The 26605-nt window shown below is 38.6% G+C and overlaps 1 protein-coding gene and 1 non-coding gene across 2 annotated transcripts in view; both read right to left on the reverse strand.

The window, feature by feature from the left end:
* Nucleotides 1–222: 222 nt before the first annotated feature.
* vat1l (vesicle amine transport 1-like) overlaps nucleotides 223–26605 on the reverse strand; it is a 44557-nt gene continuing 18174 nt past the window's right edge. Inside the window, exons 8-9 of the mRNA XM_088334451.1 lie at nucleotides 4898–4981; nucleotides 223–4547 (exon numbers count right to left, since the gene is read on the reverse strand). Of these exons, the coding sequence (XP_088190577.1) occupies nucleotides 4449–4547; nucleotides 4898–4981 (183 nt within the window). The 3' untranslated portion in view covers nucleotides 223–4448. The remainder of the gene's footprint in view (nucleotides 4548–4897; nucleotides 4982–26605) is intronic.
* On the reverse strand, nucleotides 21496–21567 carry trnag-ucc (transfer RNA glycine (anticodon UCC)). Its single transcript has one exon. It is a non-coding gene; the product is annotated as a tRNA-Gly (tRNA).

The raw sequence follows: 26605 nt of genomic DNA on the forward strand, positions 1-26605 counted from the left end.
TTGCAGTGATTATTTAAGTTTGGTACAAGAGTTCAGAGTCTTACCTTTCAAAAGAGACCAAAACCGTCTATAATTTCTAAAAAATAATTTAATTTACTTTGGGTACGTCTTCGATTTTAGGTGGATTTTACAGGAACATTAAGGGGATACGCTACAGTTATCCGAACAAATCTTAATATATCATAAATCATAAATGAAAACGTCTTTAGTGAGTTACTTTGCAGATCCATTTATTTTCATGTAAACAAAGTCCACAGATGGCAACCCTGGACAAAAGAAAAAAAAACACTTAAAAAAACACTTAACTTTTCCCCCCCATTGATTGACACAAACATGCAGGAAGCGTACAAACACAAATTTGCACAATTTCTCTTACAAACACATCACAAACTGATATTTCTACTCAATACTGGGATCGATTTCAAAAGTCCATATTTACTTTAAACATTACATTTCCTACTTTAAGTAGAAGTAAACCCCCCAAAAATTACTATTAATATAATGTGTAGGCCTCAACTTAACTAAACACAACACTTTGTGTTTAAAGCCCCAGTGTGTAATATTGGACCACTAAATTGCCATGTTCTCATGGGAACGAAAACCAGTAACAGAGCATGCAACAAGACGGGAGACAAACATGGCGGTGGCCACTTTGTAAAAGAAATAACAATTTCCTGACCTATGAATTTTTTAAAGATAAGCATTGGTATGATAGTTGATATATTTTTGCTTGGTATTCAAATTAATGTTTTGTTCTTTTACTTAGTAGAAGTTGTTTGTACCACTAGATATAACACACTGTCCCTTTGATGAATGGAATTTAAATGTACACTGTGTGGGTCCCATATAGCTCAGGAGGTAAAACGCACTTTTTGGGATCACAAGGTCGCAGGTTCAATTTCTACTCTCTGATAAGCAGGTAGTTGCCTTACATGGCTGACGCTGTTATTGGGGTGAGAATGGATAAGTGTGAAGCACATTATAAAGTGCTTTGGGAGGTCTTCAGTGACTTGAAAAGCACTATATATTTACATTTATATTTGACCACTTCATTGTGTAGTGCAGCTAAAAAAACGTGCTACAAAGCACAAGGAAGAATACAAACTACAAAGACTTAAAGTGACCAAACTGCATCACTTTTCTTTCTTTTTTCCTAGCCTTTCACAAGGTTTTGAGGGTACCCGTAGTAGCAAACTTACAATCATATCAGCTCCCCTATATGTGAGCCTCATGCTATTTGAAATAAATGCTAATTTATTGACCTAAGAATATTAAAAAATGTCACATTTATATGATAGTTCGTGTATTGTTGCTTATTTTCTAACTCGATTACTATATTTTGTTTAATGGATTAAGTTTTTTTTAACCACTACGAGGCACTAAATAATATAAAAGGTCCCCTTAAGAACCGATATTTATTGGACGCAGTCATTTTAGGGACTCAGGCTTCAACTAATAACCAATTTTTGCACTAGGTAGCATACGAAGCAATATTGGTCGAGAGCTTAAGGCAGAGTGTTTGTGATGTCATTTTCTCCTCATGGCAAAATGGGCGCTCATGGATGAACACAAGGGGATTTTTCGTTTTAATCCATATTCTAATCAAAATGCTAGTGGAGATTTAGAAAATATGTTATTTTTAGAAAAATCCCTTGGGTTTAGTTCCTCTTTAAATCTCAAAGTTGCTTTAACTATAAACAATGTTTTGACAGTTTGCTTGCAATGATTTGGCACTTGAGAAAATACATCAGGTAGTTTAAAAAGAGTTTGAAGTTTTTGGTTCGATACATATCAGAAGTTGTCGGGCATTTTGTAGTCGTCCCAGCCTTACTAATAAATCTCTCAGGGCACGTTTGTTTTGAGGCACCAGAAAGTCAACTTTTGGTCAGGCAGGTAATAAAAAGGGCACACTTATAAAAAGTCGTCATCATCCTCTAAAGAACGTTTCCGTATTGGATAAGACACAAAAGACTTTCTGGGTCCCAGTATTTTTATGACTATCCATTGTGTCATAAAGTAAGTCATTTTGCTGAATATTTTGTTTAAAAAAAATGGCAATCCAATTGTTATGTGAATGCCTAAATTGATCCCTAGTGTGCAACGTAATTAGTTTTAACGACTTTTATACTTTTCCTAACGATACATTCCAGTGGTGGGCCGTCAGGGACTGCAAGGCCATGTCTGCTGGCCTAAAAATATCTGAATCACCACCATCATTTTCCTCACTAGGGTCGTGGGGGTGCTGGAGCCCATCCCAGGCATCATCAGACAGTGGGTAGGGAACAGCGTGAACTGGTTGCCAGCTAGTCTAATATGAGGGAAAACCAGAGTGCTCAAAGGAAACCCACACATGCAGGGGGAGAACATGCAAACTCAGCACAGGAAAGGCTGATAGTTGGATTTGAATCCATGACCTCGGAACTGTGCCGTGGACACGCTAACCACTCAGCCGACGTGCTGCCCTTATCTTGATATTGTGATGTTTGTCCATCAATACTTCTTTAAAAAAATTTAAGTGTCTGTCATGTTTCCTTTCATTGCTTCTCCCCTGGTTGTGCTGCTTTTATATTTAAGTATTTAACCAATCAAATTTAAGACATTAGTTGTTGCTACGCAAAGAAATCTACCTGGCGACCTTCACAAAAAATCTTGGAGCGTAACATCAGTCTTCGAGAAAGCTGTTCTGAGTTGATGACTGGGCACCAGCTAGCGGCTAGCCGGTGTTGGAAAATGATATCGTTATCCCAAATTATGATTGGCTAGGGGGCAGTAATCCACCAAAGTGATCATGCCAACAGCCGTTTAACTTAAAGAGACCGAATTGCACAAGGAAATATATTGTTGTGGATTTACTTTACTTCCATGTATCGGCTCATTGAGTCGATTCATTTGCGAAGGACACATCACTAAATTTAGACTGGAGCTGAAGGCCTAGGTGTAGAAAATTCAAGTATGAAACACAAGGCACATGTGACGATAATACACTGAGGTTGGCACCTAGACGGGTTCATGAAAACAAGCAACATCCTTTACACTAAGACATTTAAAATATTTCATATCATCTGTCATGAAAAAGCACAGGGAGGTTTTTTTTTTAATATATTTTTGTTCTACCAGCTCAGTAGCCTAGATGGTAAGGCGCCCGCTTTGAGACTGGGAGGTTCGGGTTCGCGCCCCGGCCGAGTCATTCCTAAGACTTAAAAAGTGGTCGGCGGCGCCCTCTCTTGGCTGCGGCTGCATCGGGTCAGATGCAATCGACATTTCGTTCTGTGTACATTGTTACACAGAATGACAATACAAGGAAATTATTATTATTATTATTATATTATTCTATAAAAGGGACAGTGAGTATAATTTGAACATTAAATGTCGTTCTATTGTGTCCTGCAACCCAAAAGGAGTGCTACAAAGCCCAACGAAGATTACAAACTACGGAGGTTCAAAGTGACCAAACTGCACCGTTTTTTTATGTAAAAAAATGTTTGCCTAGTCTTTCGTGAAGAAAAATGAATAAAAAGAAAGATGGGAATGAATAAAAAAGGGAAAAACAAAAACAACTAAAGAATTGCAAAGAAAACAGAAAAAGAAAGAAAAGAAAGACCCAAAAGAAGCAAAAGCACGAAAAAGGGTAATAAGAAAAAAAAGAAGGAAAAAAAGAAAGAAACCAAGTAGAAAAAAATTTAAAAAAAAAAATTAAAAATAAAATCAAAGGGGAAAAAGAAATAAAAAGGGAAAAGAAAAAAATAGAAAACAGGGATAGAATGAGGGTTCAAGGGGGAAAATGAAAAGGAACACAAACAAAAGAGAGGAAAAGAAAATCAAAAAAGAAACATAGAATAAAAAGCAAGAAAGGGAAAAGAGAAGAAAGAAGAGAAGAAAAAGGACACGTTAAGTCTTTGCGTCTCTATAGTTCGTATTCTTCCTTTTTTTTAAGCACACGTTTTGTGGGTATCAGCAAAATGACAGACAATCATGTCAGCTCCCGGTAGGTAAGCCTCATATTATCTCAAATTAATATAAACTTTCCAACCAACGAGTATTTTTAAAAAAGCTAGTTTTTTATGATAGTTCATGCATTCTGTATCTTTATTCAAATCAATACTGTTTTTTCATAAATGTGTTTTCTACAACTTGCTGGGGCTAATTAATACGCACTGTCCCTTTAGACCTAATTTATCTAAGGGTTATAGCTAATCAGCAAGGTTAAGTCGTACTAATCCATATTAGGTATTAAACTTATTCTCTTAAGTGAATATAAACACAAAAAACATCCCCATCTTTTTTGCACATACAGAAAATGGAGTAGGTCCTTTTTTGTGCATTCCATATGCAAGCGATAACAGGTAAGAAACAAGGCGAATACTGACATGGTCACAATACATGCACAAACACTGCACAACTTTCCCAACATGAGCCTTCATGGAACACATTTCACGAGGCGTTTGAGGTTAATGGATAAAAGGTATGCGCTCTTTGCTGTCATTGTCCCCTTCAGGCTCCTCTTCTTCCTCTCCTGCTTCACTTGTCTCAGTGCTGTCGTTGGCCATCTGATGGCAGGAAAATGATGCAGAAATCCATCAGTGACCCCATAGCCAAGCACAATGATACACTTATTAAAAAAAACATTATTGATTTTCTCGCAGGTTAAGTGCGGTAAAAGAAGCTATGTTAAACCATTGGCATGCGTTTTATATTTTGTTCACAAACTGCTTAATTATTTGCATGATTTCCATGTAATTTTTTTTTCACATTAAAATACGTGTTAAAAGAATGAATCAAGCACATAAATTATTTTTTTTCAGGCGTATTTGATTCAAAACATATTTTTAAAATACGTACTATGCTTACAAATAAGTATGATTCACAAAACAATTTTGACTGAGTTTATTGGAGTTACCAGAGGGGTAGGTGACTTCTCAACATCCAGAATGAGTTTTCCAATGTTGCCTCTGTCGTGAATTCGCTGCATGGCTTCCTTAACCTGGATAAAATACATAAACAAATTCATAATTAAATACATATATAAATAAATACATGCTTGTATACGTGAATACTGTGTTTTGAGTCAATCACATAGTCAATCATGCTCAAAAATCTATGAGTCCCAACAGAGATCTATGGGTCCCCAAAATTTTGTGTTGTCGAGGTTGACATTGTAAATCAGTGACAAATGTATAATAAAAATCTATATAATCATTCAGTTTTAATCATCACAGATTACTTCAGATTTTTCAGTTCATATATTCTTCGTGGTTTGCTGTCCCACCACAGTTGTAATGCCTTCTCAAGGTCCAATCCATTATCATCCTCCTTATAGCGTAACCAGGAATATAATTTAGTTCATTTTGGCAGAAAAGTCCTTTTCTTGCTAGGAGTATTATTTTGTTTATTTTCTTTCGTCGAATCGTTCGCTTCAACACACTTGTTTTCCTTGCCTCCTCGATCTTCCGAAGAATTTCTCCGCCGTTTTTTCGTGTCTTATTACTGACACTGAAGAAATTACCAATATTTTGTTGATTTTCACCTGATACTAACTGTTTTTTCGGAGGCATACTTAACCTTCACCTTCCCTCAACGACAACCACCACAACAATGACGTAATCTCGAAGCAACGAGATCTCGTTTGCCGAGATCGGCGTGCAGACGAAAACTCGAACTGCGTGACCAAAACAACAATGGTGGATCTGCCTGAGGAAAAGTTTGGAGTGCGGTAAATCTTTGTTAAAAAAAAAGTAATCGGGTAATAACGAAAAATCAATCGATCCCGGGGACGCACGTTGATGTGACACTATGCGTCCCCAGCAAAAATGATGCGTCTGGGACGCAGGGACGCGGGCAAACGAGAACACTGACTGTGTTATGTAAAATAAAAACAGTTTTTGACCTATGAGTATTAAAGAAATTCACGTTTATATCATAAAGTTTGAGTATTTTTGCTTCAATGGTCTTTTTTAATGAATTACATTTTTAACCAGTAGGAGTCGCTAAAATATACTCAAAGTGTTGCTTTAAAACAAGAAAGATAAATGAATAAAAACCATGAACTAAAAATAAACAAAAACCTGTTCACATTTCTGAATTAAAGAGTCGAAAGAAAATGATATCCCAAAAGGAAAACAATGCAGTTTCCCTCCATTTGCAATGACGCAAGCAGCTTTCTATTCTAGCAGCAAGAAAAGGTTAGCGTCCTTAACACAAACACAATAAGGCTCTAAATTGTCCTTGCGGGCATACGAACAAATGAGGCCCTGACAACGTGTCCTCCACAATCCCCCCAACCCCCCCCCCCCCTCCCCCCCCCCCGTTCAATGAATGTTTGCTCATTTTGCCACCCGCTAATGACCACAACAATCACATTCCGGCCACCTAAAGTCAGCTAGGGAAGCTTCAAAATAAACAGCTAATGAGGAACGACAATAATCCAAAATATGTTCATCATTGTTGCTGTTAGTCAAACAGACTTAACGCCAAGATAGTTTGAAATGTTGTTGATTATGACTTATGTATGAAATTACGCTACCATAATGTTGCATTAGATGGGGATTAAACTCAGGACAACTGCTTAAAAAGCAGCTATACCACTAATGTCAGGTGTACTGTAATTCAGCCCGAAATTGTGAATACAAATGTAGGAAAAACCATAGGTCAAAAAGTTTTCATGACTGTTGATTATGTCTTAAATATGATATTACGCTACCTTAACGATGTATTAGCAGGGAACTAAACCCATCTCTACTGCTTAGAAGGCAGCGATGCTAACCACTATAAAGTACAACTAATACCATGTCCATTCTCAATCAGTCTAAAAATTGGTAATAAAGATGTGGGAAAAAAAATAATAGGTTAAATAGTTTTAAAAATTGTTGATTATGACTTAGATATGATAATACACTACTATAGAATCACATTAGCAGGGAAATGAACCCAGGTCTATTGCTTAAAAGACAGCCGTACTAACCATTATACCACCAAAGCCATATACAATACAATTGGGCCTAAAAATTGCAAATGAAAATATGGGAAAAATCATGGGTTGAATAGTTTTGATGGTTGTTGACAATGGCTTAAATAAAATAATCCACTACAATTAAATAGCATTAACTGGTGATCGAACGTAGGTCTACTGCTTGGAATGCATCTATGCAAACCACTATACCACCAATACCATAAACACTGACATTCAGCCTAAAAATTGCATATAAAAATGTGAGAAAAATCATGGGTTAAATAGTTTTGATGGTTGTTGATTATGGCTTAAATAGGATAATACACAACTATAACATTGCAAAAACTGAGAATCAAACCTAGGTCAACTGCTTGGAAGGTAGCTATGCTAACCACAACACCACTAATGCCATATTTATTAACATTAACTAAAATGGGGAAAACTCAGGGGTTGAAAATTATGGGCTAAATTGTTTTGATGGTTGATTATGACTTAAATATGATAACAAACTACCACAAAATTGCATTAGCTGGGAATCAAACCTAGGTCAACTGATTGGAAAGCAACTATGCTTACCACTAGACAACTAATGTCATATTCACTGTTACTTACCCTAAAAATTGTGGATAAAAAGGTGGACAAATAATGGATTCAATCGTTATGACTTAAACAGGATAATACACTACCATAAAGTTGCATTAGCTGGGAAACGAATTCAGTTCAAGTGCTTGAAAGGCAGCTATGCAAACCACTATACCACTAATGCCCTATTCACTGTTACTCAGCATAAAATTGTGACTAAAAAGGTGGGAAAATCATGGGTTCAATAGTATTGATGGTTGATTATGATTTAAATAGGATAATACACTTCCATAAAATTGAATTAGCTGGGAATCAGACCCAGGTCAACTGCTTGGAAGGCAGCTATGCTAACCACTATCCAACTAATGCCATATTTACTGTTACTCAGCCTAAAAATTGCGAATAAAAAGAAGGAAAATCATGGGTTCAATAGTTTTGATGGTTGATTATGACTTAAATAGGATAATACACTACCATAAAGTTGCATTAGCTGAGAAGCAAAACCAGGTCAACTGCTTGGAAGGCAGCTATGCTAAGCACTATACCACTAATGCCATATACAATGTTACTCACCTAAAACGTTCCTAAAAAAAGGTGGGAAAATCATGGGTTCAATAGTTTTGATGGCTGATTATGACTTAAATAGGATAATACACTACCATAAAGTTGCATTAGCTGAGAATCAGACACAGGTCAACTGCTTGGAAGGCAGCTATGCTGACCACTATACCACTAACGCCATATGTACCAATACACAGCCTAAATATTGTGAATAAAAAGGCAGGAAAATCATGGGTTCAATTATTTTGATGGTTGATTATGATTTAAATAGGATAATACACTACCATAAAGGTGCATTATGTGGGATCAAACCCAGGTCAACTTCTTAGAAGGCACCTATGCTAACAACTATACCACTAATGCCATATGCACTGTTACTGACATGAAAAGTTGCGGATAAAAAGGTGGGAAAATCATGAGTTCAATAGTTTTGATGGTTGATTATGACTTAAATAGGATAACAAACTACCATAAAGTTGCATTGAACGGGAATAGAACCAGGTCAACAGCTTGGAAGGCTGCTACGCTAACCACTATACCACTAATGCCATATACACTGTAACCAACCTGAAAAGTTCCTAAAAAAAAGGTGGGAAAATCATGGGTTCAATAGTTTTGATGGCTGATTATGACTTAAATAGAATAATACACTACCATAAAGTTGCATTAGCTGGGAATTGAAGATCTATCTATCCAGCCATAAATTGTGACTAACAAGGTGGGAAAATCATTAGTTCAATAGTTTTGATGGTTGATTATGACTTAAATAGGATAATACACTACCATAAAGTTGCATTAGCTGAGAATCGGACACAGGTCAACTGCTTGGAAGGCAGCTATGCTGACCACTACACCACTAACGCCATATGTACTAATACAGAGCCTAAATATCGTGAATAAAAAGGCAGAAAAATCATGGGTTCAATTGTTTTGATGGTTGATTATGATTTAAATAGGATAATACACTACCATAAAGGTGCACTACGGGGGATCAAACCCAGGTCAACTGCTTAGAAGGCACCTATGCTAACCACTATACCACATGCACTATTACCCAGCAAAAAATTGTGAAAAAGGCAGGAAAATTATGGGTTCAATTATTTTGATGGTTGATTATGATTTAAATAAGATATTACAATACCATAAAGTTGCATTATGTGGGTTCAAACACAGGTCAACTGCTTAGAAGGCACCTATGCTAATCACTGTACCACTAATCCAATGTGCACTGTTACCCAGCCATAAACTGTGACTAATGTTGTGGCAAATCCTCAAAAGCATTTGCACTTGCATATATAGAAATAGATTTGCATACATGTCTACATTAACTTACAATACATTACTTGCTTGTGGGAAAAGGTCGGGGTGACCTCGGTTGAAGATACCGTTGCCAGACGGCGTGCAAGGACTGGTCACGTACTCATACGTGATACAGGACCGCCTTTTGGGGTGTATCCAGCGTAATCGTCACTACTGCTTAAAACCATTGTCATGTTCACCGTTCTCTGAGAGAATCTGCAATAAAGCAATCTCCCTCCGAAGCTGGCCTCTGTCTCCTTATCCACATATGAGAAGGCTTTTCCTAACCAACCGACAAATTCCTCAACAAATCAATGGCGCCCAACGTGAATTGACCCACTAATCAAATAAAACCGAAAAGGGAGGAAAACTTCTCATTGTCTCATCGGTCTCGCACCAGCGACTGAGGTAAGGAATGTTTTTTATCTCCTTATTTCAGTTTGCTTGTCGAGATATTTGTGGAGAGACAGGAGCCAGAATCTCGGAGCTAAATTAAATGCATGCATGTGAATTTCTCCATCCGTAGTCTGGCCCAAGTTCGAGCGGATGTGATATGTGAACTGTGTTGAGATTTTGTTGTCTAAACGGGAGTTCGATGCTCAGGAACCCTGTTAGTTAAGAGACATGGCTGCGTGAAAAACATAACAAGGCTAATTTACCTAGAATAAAAAGGTGTGCAGCGCGTCGGTTTAGGTATAATTTATGATTGTCTTGAGATCTGTGTAAAGCTGTGATAAGACGTCGTCATTTGCTAGTGGCAGTTCAAAATAGGCGATTTATATATTGTTAATACGGGAAATATTTATTTGTTTCCCTAGTGGATTTATGATTTGGGAGTCCGACATGTAACCTTGACTTAATAAAAAGTGTGGTGCGTGGGAGATCGCCATTTTCTAATATCTGATTTTATTAGACCGACGCTAAAAAATGAGCAGTAATCGATGTTTTATTATTAAAATACTTTCGCATAGAACAGGCGATACAAAGAATGTGTGGGAATTGATGACATGTTTTGGTGTGGGAGATGTCTCATTCGGGAATGTTGGTGTGTGCCAGCTAGCGAGAACTGTGCGTGTGTGTTTCTGTCTGTGGATGTGTGTTCTCCCCCGCCCGGCTAGCTCAGTCGGTGGAGCATGAGATTCTTAATCTCAGGGTCGTGGGCTTCGCTGAGTGATTTTTATTTCAATGGCAGATAACATCGCTTGCTTAAATGTGATTTCTCTTTATTTAAATAATAACAGTCATTAAAAAAATGTTACCAATGAGCGAACGTTACTGCTTTTATATTTAATATTAAAAAGAGGTAATTATATAATAAAAATAAATACAAGTAAAAGTGTCCTAAACGTTTGTTAAAGACCCTTTTGAAATGTAATATTTATTTGACTGTTTATGCAAATTATATTCTGTATTTTTGTAAAAAAGGAAATAAAATATCTTATTTTGTACGCGGGTGATTTATAGTTAACTGTTTAAGGGCTAGGACGACGCTGCGCGGAGGAGAACCTTTGATGTTTTTGTCTTTTTTGTTTTTTCTTTTGTTTGGCGTTGGGTGTGGAGTTATGGATGCATGGATGAATGATGGAGTGACTGCTTCTTGGTTTTTGTGGGTTATTAGCGCAAACCGTTGGTTCTTTTGGTCTTTTTTCTTTTTTGTTTTTTGTTTTTTACCCCCCCCTCCTTACCCCCACCACTCTGTCTTTCTCCGTGTGTAAGTTGAGCTCGACCGTGTGTATTGTTTTCCCTTTACTTTATGTGACGTTATGTTAAGTGGTGTCATAAAAATAAAAAAATGGAGGGATTACTTAATTCGTCAAGTCAAGTGCTCCGTTTGCGTGCGGCCTTTTGATTTGTGAGATCTTGTTCCGATAAACGTAATAAGTATAGTTTGGGTAAATTGAGGACAATTTGGCAAGCTTTTTCAAAATACAATGAAGAGCAGATTACTCAATCTTGAGGAAGACCATGAAAAATTTAAGAATTTAATTGCTAAGGTGATGTCTTCATTCATTCATTCAGTCATTTAACCTAGACTAAACATCCGAGTTTGTAAACATGACCGATTTAACAGGATTCAGAAGTCAGACGATCGTTGAAAAGGGCTGAGGATGGACAGAAAAACGAGCAAAGAACAAACAAAGACGTTCACTAATCCATTGTCTGGCCGCTTGTCTACAGAAGGGTCGTGGGGACACTGGAGCACATCCAGGCTTTCCTCAAACAGTGCTGATTGCAGCCAGTTACGAGGGGAAAAAGGTAGACAGCTGAGCACCAAGGTCAGTTTGGTACTGATAAGCTCACGAAAACATTCCGGCGGCAGACTGCGAGTGAACGTCACAAGGGACTGAGCCAGACGGCCAAGGCCGTCGACAGGGCGGTGATAACAACACAAGTCTGCTTTGAATCACGCTAGAATCTTGTTGATTGACGTAGTGTTTACAAATCTGAGGAATATTGATACGTTTGGATTGTGAATTATTTTATTTTTAACACAGAAATACTGCTAAAATTGTATTTTGAATCTGCTTTCCAGGAAATCGGTGATTGTGTCTCCAGAGGCATGGAGAATAGGTAACAGGGAAATACCTTTGACTTTATATCAGATAAATTTGTTTGTTCAAAAGGTCGTGAAGGGCATCTTACAAAAACTACACATTAAACAATGGTTCCATGGGTGAATTAGGTACAACCCACTACAGTACTTTCATTTATAGATAAACTCTTCTGCCATAACAAAGACATTAGAGGTATGTTCTAATGAGTTACTTTTCATTTGGTCATGATACAATTATTTGTTCATGAAATTTGAACTCTTCAACATGATTTATGTGTTAACTTAGTAATCACATGAGTTAGATATGATGGTATTCTCAGTGATAGTTTTTAAAAGCAAAGGTAGTCCAATGTTTTTTAATGTGACTGATTTTGAGTTGACTTAAACTGTAATTTTCTATGGGATAGTTCGAACTACATTGAAAATTGATGCTGTTGTTTTGTCTATTTCTTTGTCATCTGAATGCATTGAAAGTACTTAAAAACACGGAAAACCCATGAGCTCCGGGGGGGACTTCGCCCCACTAGTCCCCCCACCGGGGCACTGCCCTGGACCCAGTTGGGGGCCCGCGCCCCCCAGACCCTCACCTCATTTTCAGATAATTTCACTTTGGTCAAATCATATCCCTGTAACAGGCAGACCAGCACCGCATCTGGGCCACTTGAGCAACTACAAAACACTACAAACTGAACTGAGAGACTGAATGTGACAATTGACGGCTGTCATCTACTAGCTGGTTAAGAGACAGGAGTCCAAGGTCGAACAACCATTTGAAAAGACGTCCCAGGGGATCTCGTGTACATCAAGGTCGACGAAAGAGGAACCATCCGAGGCGTGAGGGACCGTACACCGTCGTGAGGGCAACGCTGGCCGCAGTCCAGGTCGAGGGCTCACGCTGCCACCCAGGGGTCATCATTAATTGATTTTTGGAAGAAAAATAATATTTAAGTGCGAAAAAATTAAAATTATTTTTTTTTGCGGCAAGGCCAATTGATGGGTATTTATTGGATTTCTAGCCATTAATTGGTAATTTAATGGTATACTAGCCGTGTCAATGTGGTCGAACAAACTGGTCCTTTAATCTTTACTTTTAGTACAAAAAATATCTTCTGAGTTATTGGTGATCACATCAGCTACCGTCATGTTGGGGCTTGTTTTATAATTATAATTTGTCGATTCCTCCTAAATTAATATGCGAATTGACGGAACACTAACTGAGGTTAGATGAACAGTGAATGATAGAACATTCACGCCAACATTATCATGCGCAGTAAGACACCTTAGTAATGAGAGGTTTTGCTATTTATTACACATTCATTTATGAACAAAATGTGTACAACATAGAAACATCGGATATAGTGAAAATGTTAGAGATTTTCATTAGATGAAACGATGTGGGAAACAAATTCGCTGTCCCAGAAGCGGTTGTTAGAAAACAAAAAAAGTTGGGCTTTTAGGCAATTTGTTGACAAGGTTGAATTTCATTTCTCATAAAAAGCTGGGCCTTATAATGGGGGAAACACGGTAGCTTACGCGTATACATGCACTGTCCCGATTGTGCGTGTATGTGCCCTTGACCGCATACGAAATGCTCGCGCGGCGAGAGAATTTGCACGTTTGTTGACGCAATCGACTAACAAAAAAACCCGAATAATTTCGCAATTAATGGGTCGCAAACTCGCAATAGTTGCTAATTATTTAAATTTTGCAATAAATGGATTTATGAATTTAAGCAACCATTCCATTAATTTTTCGCAATTAATGGCATTAATTTTTCACCAATCATTTATTGCTGACCCCTGCTGCCACCGTCAACGAGACCAAGCAAGATCAACAGGACAGTAACGTTCAAATTAGGAAAACAAGATGTGGGTGACAAAGATGTGTGTGATAATAAATTGTCTGATATGGTTGTTACTAGGAGCAGAGCTCGAGAAATCGCAGCGGCGAATGGAAATTGCGGTTCCGAAAGTGCAACCGGAGATCCGAAAAGCGACGCTGACGACCATGACGCATCCTAGAGACAGCGACCCGGTTAAGTGTGACACTACTGTATAACATGCCAAAACGGTTGGTGATTTGGAAAGTACAAGTACACTTTACCTCATGAAGGGCTCACTGGCCCTGAGGTAGATAAGCTCTAAAGTACCAAAATCAAAAACATTACAGGAAAAAAGAAAAATGTGAGATGTGACGAAAATGTGTAAAATATAATTTTTAGAATATGGTTTCATAAGAGACATGCACTCGAAATTTTTTAAAGGGACAGTGTGTATAAATTGACCGCAAGAAGTCTTTGCACTGTGGAGTGCAACCAAAATAAAAGTGCTTAACAGGATAATAAAGGGGGGTCACAGCACCCACATAAGCACTATTTTTCACTGCCTCTAGGTGATGCTCATGTTATGTTATGGAAAACTCCAGTAACTCCAGTTTACAATCGCGTAGTCATTACAGCAGTACCTGTTTTGGATATAAATTGCTAAAAATACTTTATAAAAAAGCTAATTAAACGATTTAGGTTCACTATCAAGACATTTCTAATAAAAACTCGCAGGATAAAACCTTAACCGACAACGAACGTTTTATCCAGAAGCTGTAGCAAAGAGACTCAAACGTTTAGATTGGGTAAGTGTAAAGAAATAAAGACATGACATGCGCATTTTGCTCCATTGCACAGCGCCCGTGCTAAAAGTAAATACGTAAGTATCTTCAGTTGTAGGAATTTTTGACATTTTCACAAAATAACTTGGCTTGCATCAGGATTTGGATCAATAATTTGAGACAAAATGACCCTTAGCACTCATAAGTGTCGGCAGGAGTCAGTCGAATTTTAAGTCACTTAACACTCAAAACGTTACACGGTAAAAATTAAAATCGCTGAAGGAAAGTACCGTAGAAATACTACGACAGTAATACGGTAATAGAGAAATGCCCCTAGAGGTATACTAAACAGTATCACAAAACTAACGATTCAATATAGTACTTTAAAACAAAGACATAGTACACTACATCAATTAAAAATAAGTAACTACAGAACTAAATACCAAGTTAAGTGCAAGAAAAGCATTTATGAGAGGGCTCTCTTCAATAAATTGAGGAAAAAGCCGTTTTGTCCAATGAAAAAGACGGACTTAACCAATTACCAACAACAATGACGTAATCTCGAAGCGACGAGATCTCGTTAGCTAAGATCGGCGTGCAGAAAAATAAAATCTCATACAGCAAAACCAAGAATCTTTGTTAAAGAGGAATTAAATGATAATGAAAATTTACAGGAAATGGTTGCGTCCCCAACATAGATGATGCGTCTGGGACACAGGAACAGGGTGAACTGTGAACACTGAGTGTATACTAGATAATTATACAGAATAGTTTAAAAAGAAAGAATGTTTAAGTAACAAAACTATTCATCTCTCGTTGAATATGCGAATGTAAAAAGGGTAAGAACTTTTAAGACGTGTAGTTTTGCTAAAGCAGAGGCGTGTAAAACAAAGAAGACGACTGGAAACCATCCATAATTTTAGTGTCCATCTTTTCGTTGGTTATAAACGGACATATTCAAAAGAGGCGTAATACATAAAAAGATTGTTTCCTTAGTTTTTCTCATATTCAATAATAGATTACTAGTGGTGTGAATGATTTCGAATTATCAAAAATTGAAAGAAGTTTGAAGATGACGACATAGTATCACAGGGAAGAAAATTGGAGACTAGAAATCATTAATAACGTAGCTGAAGCTATTCCAGTCACTGAATGAAATATTTCTTTTAAAAAGAAAAGAAAAAGAAAAACAAAGGGAACTAAGACAGTTGAGTAAAAACGAAGATTGTTGCGCGGAATAAAAGATTAAGATAGTAATATAAAATAAATACGATTCAACAAGGTAATTCATAAGTGACAAGTAGGTATTGCTTTATATCGAATCAACAATAAGAGATTATGATTACAGAGGGATGAAAAGACAACTAGAAATTTTTGACATTGAGTTCGAGTTGGCAGTTTTTTAGGACAATTGATTCCACACTGAATTTTGGCCGGACTAGTACATTAGAGAGAAAGAAAATGAGAAAGTGCAAAAGAGAGGGTGGGACGAAAGGAAGAGAGGGAAAGATTGTATAAATACAGCGATTGTGAGAGCCACATCAAGTTGACATATTTCAGCCTACAGCTTGTTTTTCTCTTGCGCTTCACTAAGTGTTGTCGCGGGCCGGATTCAATCCCCCCTGGTGCTGATAACGCCAAGGTCGCGGGCCGCCTGTTTGCACTAAAACATCTCAGTACGTAAGCACGATAAAACTTAACGAGACTCTAAGTGCCCCTGAATTCCACAAAAAGTTAACCTAGTATATTTTATGCTTTAATTCTGAAAGAAAAGAAAAAGAAACACTAAGACAAACATACAACATAAGTTATTTAAATAAGGATAATTTGCTGAAAATTGGGTATGAAAAACTTGCGACGAAAGTATGAAAGACAACACATTATGTAGTGTTTTTGGAGTTCCTCAGGGTATTGGAAGGCACTACATATATGCGCATCATTTATGATAAGAAGGAATATAACTTTACGGACATAGTTACAAAACGGGTGCACATATTGTAACTGACAATTAAATTTGGCATGACACTCCATCTTCAAAGTTAGGTAAAGGAACGGAAAAGATAAGGTTATAGTTATAATTAATACAATATGTACACAAGAATGTGCATTTAAAATGTTACATACGGTTGAGGTTTGTGTAAATATGCATTTGGTGAAAAATAGTCAATATAGTGCAAAAGAAAGTTGTACACAGTTGTACCTCTACTTATACGTTTAATTGGTTCTAGCAGTAAATATGAAATGATGAAACTATTGTAAATCGAAACACATTATCAATTTGAATCAATTGGATTGAAACGGGATTAGTCCGTTCCGAAAGCAAACGAACCTTGTTGAGTCAACTGCAATTGCCCTGAAGGTATACTGATGTTCAGTAGAGGTTCGTACATAAACAAAATCTAAAATAATATGTTTTAAAACTAACAATATAAATGTGTTAGAATAGCCAAGCCCAAGTCCAGACATAAATAGTGTTTGTGGAAAGATCTGAAAAATGGTGTATCCAAACGATCACCGTCGTACGTTTGGGAACTGGGGAGCGGTTTTGTAAGGAACAATGGAAAAAATAACAAGGAACAAAGGGCTAATATTTCAGTTTGATGTGCAAAGCTTACACAAAGTAAATAAACAGGAATTAAATATAATGAAATACAACATCATAATTGTAAATGAGAAAAACTGGATGTGTCCCTAGGCCGTGACGACAAAAGTTTGCCCACCATTGACTTAAAACAATTGTTTTTGGGACGATAGACTGGTGGTTAATTGCGCTTTTAATGACTGATTTTTTTTTTAGGTTCTTTTAAGAAGCAGAATGTTGGAAAAATTTTAAGCTGATTGTAGGCGATGATGAAATAGGTTGGTAAATTCTCTATAGAGCGTGACGTCTCGTTTGGTTTCATGTTATAGTCGTCATAGTTCCATTCCACTCCTTGTAGTTATTAGTATCGATACGACGACACACACACACACACACACACACACACACACACACACACACTGCTGTCGTCTTAATAAAACTGAATCGACTCTGCACGGCACAACACAGTAGCCACGATCACACTCTCAGTCCACTCTTGGCGCCCATTCTCAGTCATCCCTCTCCTCAGAGCGCCCTAAGCCTTGCTTCCTTGATTGAGTAGAAGGACGTGTATAAATAGTGCAATTTGCGATAGAAGACAAGTTTGAATTACTGAAATTCCGGGTATCATGGGATGAGTCAGAGAAACGTGCAACCAGTCGGAGTGCCGACGGCCTACCAGAAACCAAATATGTTAACGACAGTACAGACTAAAGTGACGGATAATAGGGTAAACCTTAATGTGACGGTACAGGCGAGAAGAGTTCCGACGACCAAAGTCCAGGGAAACCTACACCCACGGCGGCAGCACTAAAGAGTGAGGTTACAACGCCGACAGCCAAAAATGAGTGCACGGCCAGTACGTAAAATTCGGGAAATTGTGTAGAAGAGGAAAACCGTAACCCTAACTCGGTAGTTGTGTAGGCGCATGGTCTCAATGTGCACTGACTTAATTTGACTAAACAACTTAAATTTTTGTGGGCCATTTGTCTTGTCATATGTTTTATGTTTGTTCAATGTTGTAAACGTTTGTATTCTTTCCTGTATTCTCTTTTTTCTTTGTCTTATGTTTGTCTTGCGCTCGCGTTTAAGCGGCCCACGTAACTGAAAAGGAAAAATAGAAAAATACGAAGGAAAATTGCCGCGGACGAGAGCGCGTGCGTTTTTAACAAAGAAGAAAAAGGATGCGAATTTAAGTGCACAATGCAACGACAGAAACGTTTTAATATCAACAGTAAGACCGTTTAAAAATATTGTTTTTGGGTGGAACCGAGAGCACATCGCGTCAGGAATCGAAAACGTTCGTTTTCTGGGAAATCAGCGTTTGACGCAAAGGGTGTACAACATAACGCATAGGGGCCTAAGGGGTTCCAATAAATATTTTTTACGGTCCAAATTTTTTCTGTTTTTTCAATTGGAAAACGATAAATTTAGGAGTGGTAAGTTTAGATAATTATGTAGAGTTATTTCAGATTCATAGAGGTAATGCCAAAACCACACCATAGAAAGATGGAATAGTGACAGAAAATGAATTAAAATGTTTCGTTTTCAGTAAAAATTTGAAAATAAAGGAATGTGAAGATGATGAAGAATCCAATTGAGTGGAATAAATGGAGTAATTTGAGAATGAAAAGCATTGTTGTACGAGAGTAGTGGAAAAGCGTGAGTAAATACTTTTTTTCATTGAATATGGAGGAAATATTCATTGAATGGAATACAAATGAGTAAGATGAATCGTTGTAGATCAATGCACGTCGTTTTCAAATGAAGTAGGTGGAGCTAGGATAGCAGATTTAATTGGTTTGGAAAAAATAAATAAATGAATTGAAAGATTAAGTGAGATGGTTATATGTCAATTTCCCATTAAACTAGTGGGCTAAAAAGCATGTGTTAGGGGGCGTAGGAGAAGGGAAAGTTATGTAGAAAATGGTTTGTTGGCAGAGCAAGTAAGGAAGTTACAAATACAGAAAGATAAGAGTTAGCAAAGGAAGAAGTAAAAAGGCGAAAAGAAAGTAGGCGTTGAGGAAAAGAGAAGAGAGGGATATACAAGTGGTAAAGGAAGAAGTGAAAAGGGGAAAAAGCAATTAAATGAAATATCTTTGTTGACAATTGGCCGGAGTAAAGAAAACATATGTATGTGGACGGGTATGGCTAAATAACATCGGACAACCGAGAGTAATTCCAGAGTAATTTATAGCTAGCAATGAAATTAAGTCTGGATTAGGATCGGTGTTTATCTGGATAACTCAGAATAAGAACGCAAAATGGATTAACTACATTTATTACAACCAACAACGTTTATTAATTACATTAACGAGGCCTTTAGTGCAGTAGGAGAGCAATTACATGAGACGTCTAGGATGGCCTGGCAGAATCATCAGGCCTTCGATTTTCTTTTAGCCAGTATAGGTGTGTCATATGATAAAGGAGGAAGGCTGTACGTATATACCTTTAAATTCATCCGAAGCAGGAAGCTTCACAAAAGCACTGACTGTTATGTCAGTGAGTTGAGCAATGAAGTGACAGTAAATACTGAAAAGAACAGTATCTCTTGATTGGTACTGGGGTAGTATGTTAGCAAAGGGGGAAATTTTCGTACTAACTATCGTAATAATTATGTATTTGTTGTGTTTCTGTGCCATACCTATTCTTAAAAGAGTAATTCTTAAGACTTTTGGAGAACAAATGACAGTAGTGGCTAATACTAGGGTGGTAAGAAGCTAAATGAGCACAGTTAGTGATTAAATATCCAAGCCTATTCCTTAGTGAGGGAGAACAGATGACTCAACTGAATTCAGAACCTTGAATTTTATTTGGCAACGTTAATAGTCAGTCTAAATTACATTAAATAATGGAGCATCTGCTGAAAGAGACACATATGATGATCTGGTCTGAATACGATATCAATTGGCACTATTGTTAAACATGCAACACACTGTATAGCACTAGGAATAACAGCAACAAATATATTGGTTTCTAATTGTGATTCTTTTGTTGGTATGTCACACTGCCGGGGAACAAGCTGCTGCCTGGGATGGTCATCGTCGCTTCCGGGTTTTTGGCTGCATGGAAACTGAGCGTGATGCCTGCTGGGATAACACTCACTCCAACATCTGACTTCACGCCACCCGTTGACGAATACGACAGTGCATGGTCTTCAAATTATGCACAGGGGTCAGGCCAAAGGCCGATGTATATGCTGTATCACTATCCAGTCATGCACTCATCTTGAAATGTATCGACGGCTGTTACCAAAATTTGTTATCGCTGATCAGTTTAATTATTCATTTACCTTTATCACGTACCGATCAACCGTCGACGGTCCACGTGTATAATACAGTATGTACGGATAAAGATAAATGAAGGGGGGGTTAGTGCATGGGTCAGATGTTTGGAGTGTTAGGGGTTTTTTCTTTTTTATTTAATGAAACATGAACAATGAAAGTTAGAGTAATCACAGCAGGCTGACCGCCAGAATTTTATTTTATTTTCGATTCGCGTAAACTCTGTCCTGTATTGATATCTACGATTGGTAATAATTTGCCACTACTCTGTTTTCCTTTTCAATTTTAATTTCCATTCAAAGGAAAAAAAAAAAAAAGGGGGGATTATGTTGTGGCAAATCCTCAAAAGCATTTGCACTTGCATATATAGAAATAGATTTGCATACATGTCTACATTAACTTACAATACATTACTTGCTTGTGGGAAAAGGTCGGGGTGACCTCGGTTGAAGATACCGTTGCCAGACGGCGTGCAAGGACTGGTCACGTACTCATACGTGATACAGGACCGCCTTTTGGGGTGTATCCAGCGTAATCGTCACTACTGCTTAAAACCATTGTCATGTTCACCGTTCTCTGAGAGAATCTGCAATAAAGCAATCTCCCTCCGAAGCTGGCCTCTGTCTCCTTATCCACATATGAGAAGGCTTTTCCTAACCAACCGACAAATTCCTCAACACTAACAAGGTGGGAAAATAATAATAATAATAATAATTTCCTTGTATTGTCATTCTGTGTAACAATGTACACAGAACGAAATGTCGATTGCACCTGACCCGTTGTAGCGAGCTGATGCAGCCGCAGCCAACAGAGGGCGCCGCCGACCACTTTTTATCATGGGTTCAATAGTATTGATGGTTGATTATGATTTAAATAGGATAATACACTACCATAAAGTTGCATTAGCTGGGAAACGAACACAGGTCAGGTGCTTGGAAGGCAGCTATGCTAACCACTATACTACTATTGCCATATTCATTGTTACTTACCCTAAAAATTGCAAATAAAAAGGTGGGAAAATCATGGGTTCAATAGTTTTGATGGTTGATTATGACTTAAATAGGATAATACACTACCATAAAGTTGCATTAGCTGAGAATCGAACCCAGGTCAACTGCTTGGAAGGCAGCTATGCTAACCACTATACCACTAATGCCATATACACTGTTAGTCACATGAAAAGTTGCGGACAAAAAGGTGGAAAAATCATGAGTTCAATATTTTTGATGGTTGATTATGACTTGAATAGGATAATACACTACCATAAAGTTGCATTAGCTGGGAAACGAACACAGGTCAGGTGCTTGGAAGGCAGCTATGCTAACCACTATACTACTATTGCCATATTCATTGTTACTTACCCTAAAAATTGCAAATAAAAAGGTGGGAAAATCATGGGTTCAATAGTTTTGATGGTTGATTATGACTTAAATAGGATAATACACTACCATAAAGTTGCATTAGCTGAAAATCGAACCCAGGTCAACTGCTTGGAAGGCAGCTATGCTAACCACTATACCACTAATGCCATATACACTGTTAGTCACATGAAAAGTTGCGGACAAAAAGGTGGAAAAATCATGAGTTCAATATTTTTGATGGTTGATTATGACTTGAATAGGATAATACACTACCATAAAGTTGCATTAGGTGGGAATCAAACCCAGGTCAACTGCTTGGAAGGCAGGTATGCTAACCACTATACCACTAATAACATATTCACTGGTGCTCAGCCTAAAATTGTGAATAAAACGTCGGGAAAATCATGGGTTCAATAGTATTGACTGTTGATTATGATTTAAATAGGATAATATACTACCATAAAGTTGCATTAGCTGGGAGTCAAACCCAGGTCAACTGCTTGGAAGGCAGCTCCAGTAAATCTTTTTACTTTTAGTGTTCTTTTATCTCTCATCTTTTCTTTGATAAATACTTGCTCGGCAACAATCACCTTAAGTCGCCAGGAACTTATTAACCTGGGTCTAAGATTAGACTTCGACTTATTTCATGACTACAAAACCAACAACAACATCCCATAGGACATACGAAGACCACCGGGATCTCCCTGGGTGATCTGCCCGCCCGACAAGCGACGGAGACGGCGGAGGGAACGTAAGCAAAAACGAAGCTCTCGGGGAGGCCTAGCGGAGAAGCTAAGAAGGCGACGACACCGACAAGCTCTTAGGAGTATTTTCCTGAACAATGCCAGATCCATCGTTCACAAAATCAGTGAACTTGAGCTGCGGATAGCTACCAACAACTTCGTACGGAATTGCAGTATTTTTGTGATCACGGAGTCTTGGCTTGACCCGCGGATCCCCGACGCTGCAGTCCAGCTAGCAGGGCACACGGGGACAGACAACTAGCTCACTCAGTCACACCTTGGGACAATTTGGACCGGCCAATTCACCTGAAATGCAGGTCTTTGGAATGTGGGAGGAAACCGGAGTGCCCGGGGGAAACCCACGCAAGCATGGGGAGAACAGTACAGTAAGGCCGGTAGCTGGCCGGTAGCTGGATTTCAACCCACACAGGAGGTTCCCATGAACTCAGAACTGCGCTAACCACACTACCTCAAACGAACGTAAAATGTTACTCATGTCTATGTTTCTTACACATGTTGACTGCACTATGTTTACTGCTCACCTTGCACATGTTGACTATTTTTTTGCACTAGGATGACCAGTTTTTGCACCAAATGCATATGTTGACTATTTTTTGCACTATGATGACTGTTTTGCACCAAATGTTTAATTGCACAAACCCTTACGATACGAAACTGTATGTAACATCCTACATGCTGACATTTCTTGTGTAAATTATAACTATTACCTTATCCTCCTTGTTTTATAACCTTATCTTCTCTGTTCCTTTATCTTCTTGGCTTTTTTACCTCACTGTGATTGTGTGAGACTGGAGTGTCATGCCCAATTTCGTTGTCACAAGATGTTAACCCATTTGGTAACAATGACAATAAAGGTATATTCTATTCTATATTCTAACCACTATACCACTAATGCCATATTCACTATTACGCAGCCTAAAATTGTGAATAAAACGGTGGGAAAATCATGGGTTCAATAGTATTGACTGTTGATTTTGATTTAAATAGGATAATACACTACCATAAAGTTTCATTAGCTGGAAGTCGAACTCAGGTCAACTGCTTGGAAGGCAGCTATGCTAACCACTATACCAGGAATACCATACTCACTGTTACTTAGCCGAAAATTGTGACTAAAAGGGTGGTAAAATCATGGGTTCAATTGTATTGCCGGTTGATTATGATTTAAATAGGATAATCCACTACCATAAAGTTGCATTAGCTGGGAAATGAACACAGGTCAGCTGCTTGGAAGGCCACTATGCTAACCACTATACCACTAATGCCATATTCATTGTTTCTTACCATAAAAATCGCGAATAAAAAGGTGGGAAAATCATGTGTTCAATCATTTTGATGATTGATTATGACTTAAATAGGATAATACACTACCATAAAGTTGAATTAGCTGGCAATCAAACCCAGGTCAATTGCTTGGAAGGCAGCTATGCTAACCACTATACCAGGAATGCCATACTCACTGTTACTTAGCCGAAAATTGTGACTAAAATGGTGGGAAAATCATGGGTTCAATCGTATTGATGGTTAATTATGATTTAAATAGGATAATGCACTACCATAAAATTGCATTAGCTGAAAATCAAACCAAGGTCCACTGCTTGGAAGGTAGCTATGCTAATTGCTATACCACTAATGCCATATACATAATTATTTAGCCTAAGGATTCCAAATACTGATGATATGAAAATACGCTACCACAAAAATGCATTAGCTGGGATTAGAACCCAGGTCCTATGGTCATAAAGTGTGGGTCATGACTGAAAGAACATAATCCCGGATACAAGCACCTAAAATGAGCTTACTCGGCAGGGTTGCTGGGCTCTCCCATAGGGGCCGGTCACACAGCCGTTTGTGTCTGTATCGCGGGTGAAATTTTGCGGGGTTTTTTTGCCCGTGGTGGCCCGCGATGGAAAATGCGCAAAATTGGCCAAACCGCTGTTCATCGGTGGTATGCCCGCAAAACAGACGCCGGCGACTGTTCCGCTTCCTCATCGCGTCATTTCCACGTCATTTTCTCGTGTGGACCATGGGTATAAAAGCTGCCGAGCCGGCGTTATGCCAAGAAATGCATCCTTGCCGAGATTTGCATCCCCTCGCTACTACAACCACTTTTACCTTGTTTTATCTCACTTTTATATCACTTTTAGGGAATTTAATGGCGAACATATAACTAAAACCACTTCGTCTTGCATTTGTTGGGAATGTAATACAACTTAAACCATTCCGTCTTTGTATTTGTTGTGAATGTAATCGAACGGTAATGCATGCCATATACATACATGCATCACTTTTGAGCAGGTAACATGTTTATTTTGCCTTTTTCTATTCAAATCGCTCGTATTGAAACTGTTATGCACTCTACCATAAAGCTTATTTCTTCATAATAAGCTTTACGGTAGAGTGCATAACAGTTCTCAAAAGTGATTTATGTACGGTGTGCATTACTGTTCGATTACGTTCACAACAAAAACAAAGACGGAATGGTTTATGTTGTATTACATTCCCAACAAATGCAAGACGAAAGGGATTTGGTTACATCTTCGCCATTACGTTCCCTAAAAGTGAGATAAAACGAGGTAAAAGTGGTTGTAGTAGAGAGGGGATGCAAATTTCGGCAGGGATGCATTTCTCGGCATAACACCGGGCTGTAGAAATCATAACCGCTCAAGACACAGTCCCGTGAAGATCAAGATTTCAAGCTATGGCACCGAAGAAGCCAATATGTTATTATTGTAATAGTTTTTCATTTTTATTTTATTATCTTGTTATGAAATGAAAAGAAATGTCAAGAAATAAAAATGGATTAAGACGAGGTCACTACGGTGACGGGGATCCATGTTCACCCCTTGACGTCTCGAGCACAACTGACGTGTACTCGGCAAATCACGCTGTATATACGCGGAGAAAGGCGTTTGACCGTCACATGTGTAACACGCTAATTACACGTAATAACACCGCGATACAGGCGCAGAACATGCTATTACCATGCTCCACCAACGATTACCCGCTGAAATTTCCCGTCCTACCCATGTGTAACACGCCCTGGCCGCGGCCAGAGCACGTCGTTCCGCGTCATTTCCGCGTCATTAACTCGTGTGCCGTCCGCGGTTAACACGTGGTCTAAAGTTTTGAGCAGCGCAAAACTTTTTCGCGCGGCCAACCGCGTGTGAATTTCCGACCGCGAGTAAAGCACTGCTGTATCTCGTCTATATGGCAATCTCAAAGCGTCCAACATCGTCTGCTTCACGGGCAGAAATTTCTGGCCGTGATTCAGCCTCGATACGCCCGTGAAAGGCTTGGTGATCAGGCCCTAAAGTTTTGAGCAGCGCAAAACTTTTTCGCGCTGCCAACCGCGTGTGAATTTCCGACCGCGTGTAAAGCACTGCTGTATCTCGACTGTATGGCGATCTCAAAGCGTCCAACAGCGTCTGCTTCACAGGCAGAAATTTCTGGCCGTGATTCAGACGCAAACGGCTGTGTGACCGGGCCCTTAGAGAAAAGGTGAGTATCTCAGTGATTCGAGAAGGACTCAGCTTAGAGCTGCTGCTCCTCCATATTGAGAGGAGCCAGTTGAGGTGGTTCGGGCATCTGATAAGTATGCCTCCTGGATGCCTGCCTCGGGAGGTTTTCCACGCATGTCCCACCAGCAGGAGGCCCCGGGGAAGACCCAGGACACCTTGGAGAGACTATCACTCCAGGCTGACCTGAAAACACCTCGGGATCCTGTCGGACAAGCTGGATGAAGAAGCTGGGAATATGGAGGTTTGGGCTTCCCTGCTGAGGCTGCTGCCCCGCGAGCCGAACTCGGATAAGCAGAAAAATATGGATGGGTGGATAGAAGGATGGATGTATGATTATGACTTAAATATGAAAATGCACAACCATAAACTTGCATTAGCTGCGAATCCAATCCAGCAGCCATGCTAACCACTAACGCCGTGTATTCACAATACAGCTTTGGGAAAAAAATCGCAATTAAAACGGCAGAAAATGTAGGTTAAATACGATACAATGGCTGTTGATTAATAAATGAATTTAAAATATCACTACCATAAGGGAGCCTTAGCTG

Source organism: Urocampus carinirostris, chromosome 4 (genome assembly GCF_059441175.1).
Source record: "Urocampus carinirostris isolate Australia breed hairy pipefish chromosome 4, RoL_Ucar_1.0, whole genome shotgun sequence".
Lineage (NCBI taxonomy): Eukaryota > Metazoa > Chordata > Actinopteri > Syngnathiformes > Syngnathidae > Urocampus > Urocampus carinirostris.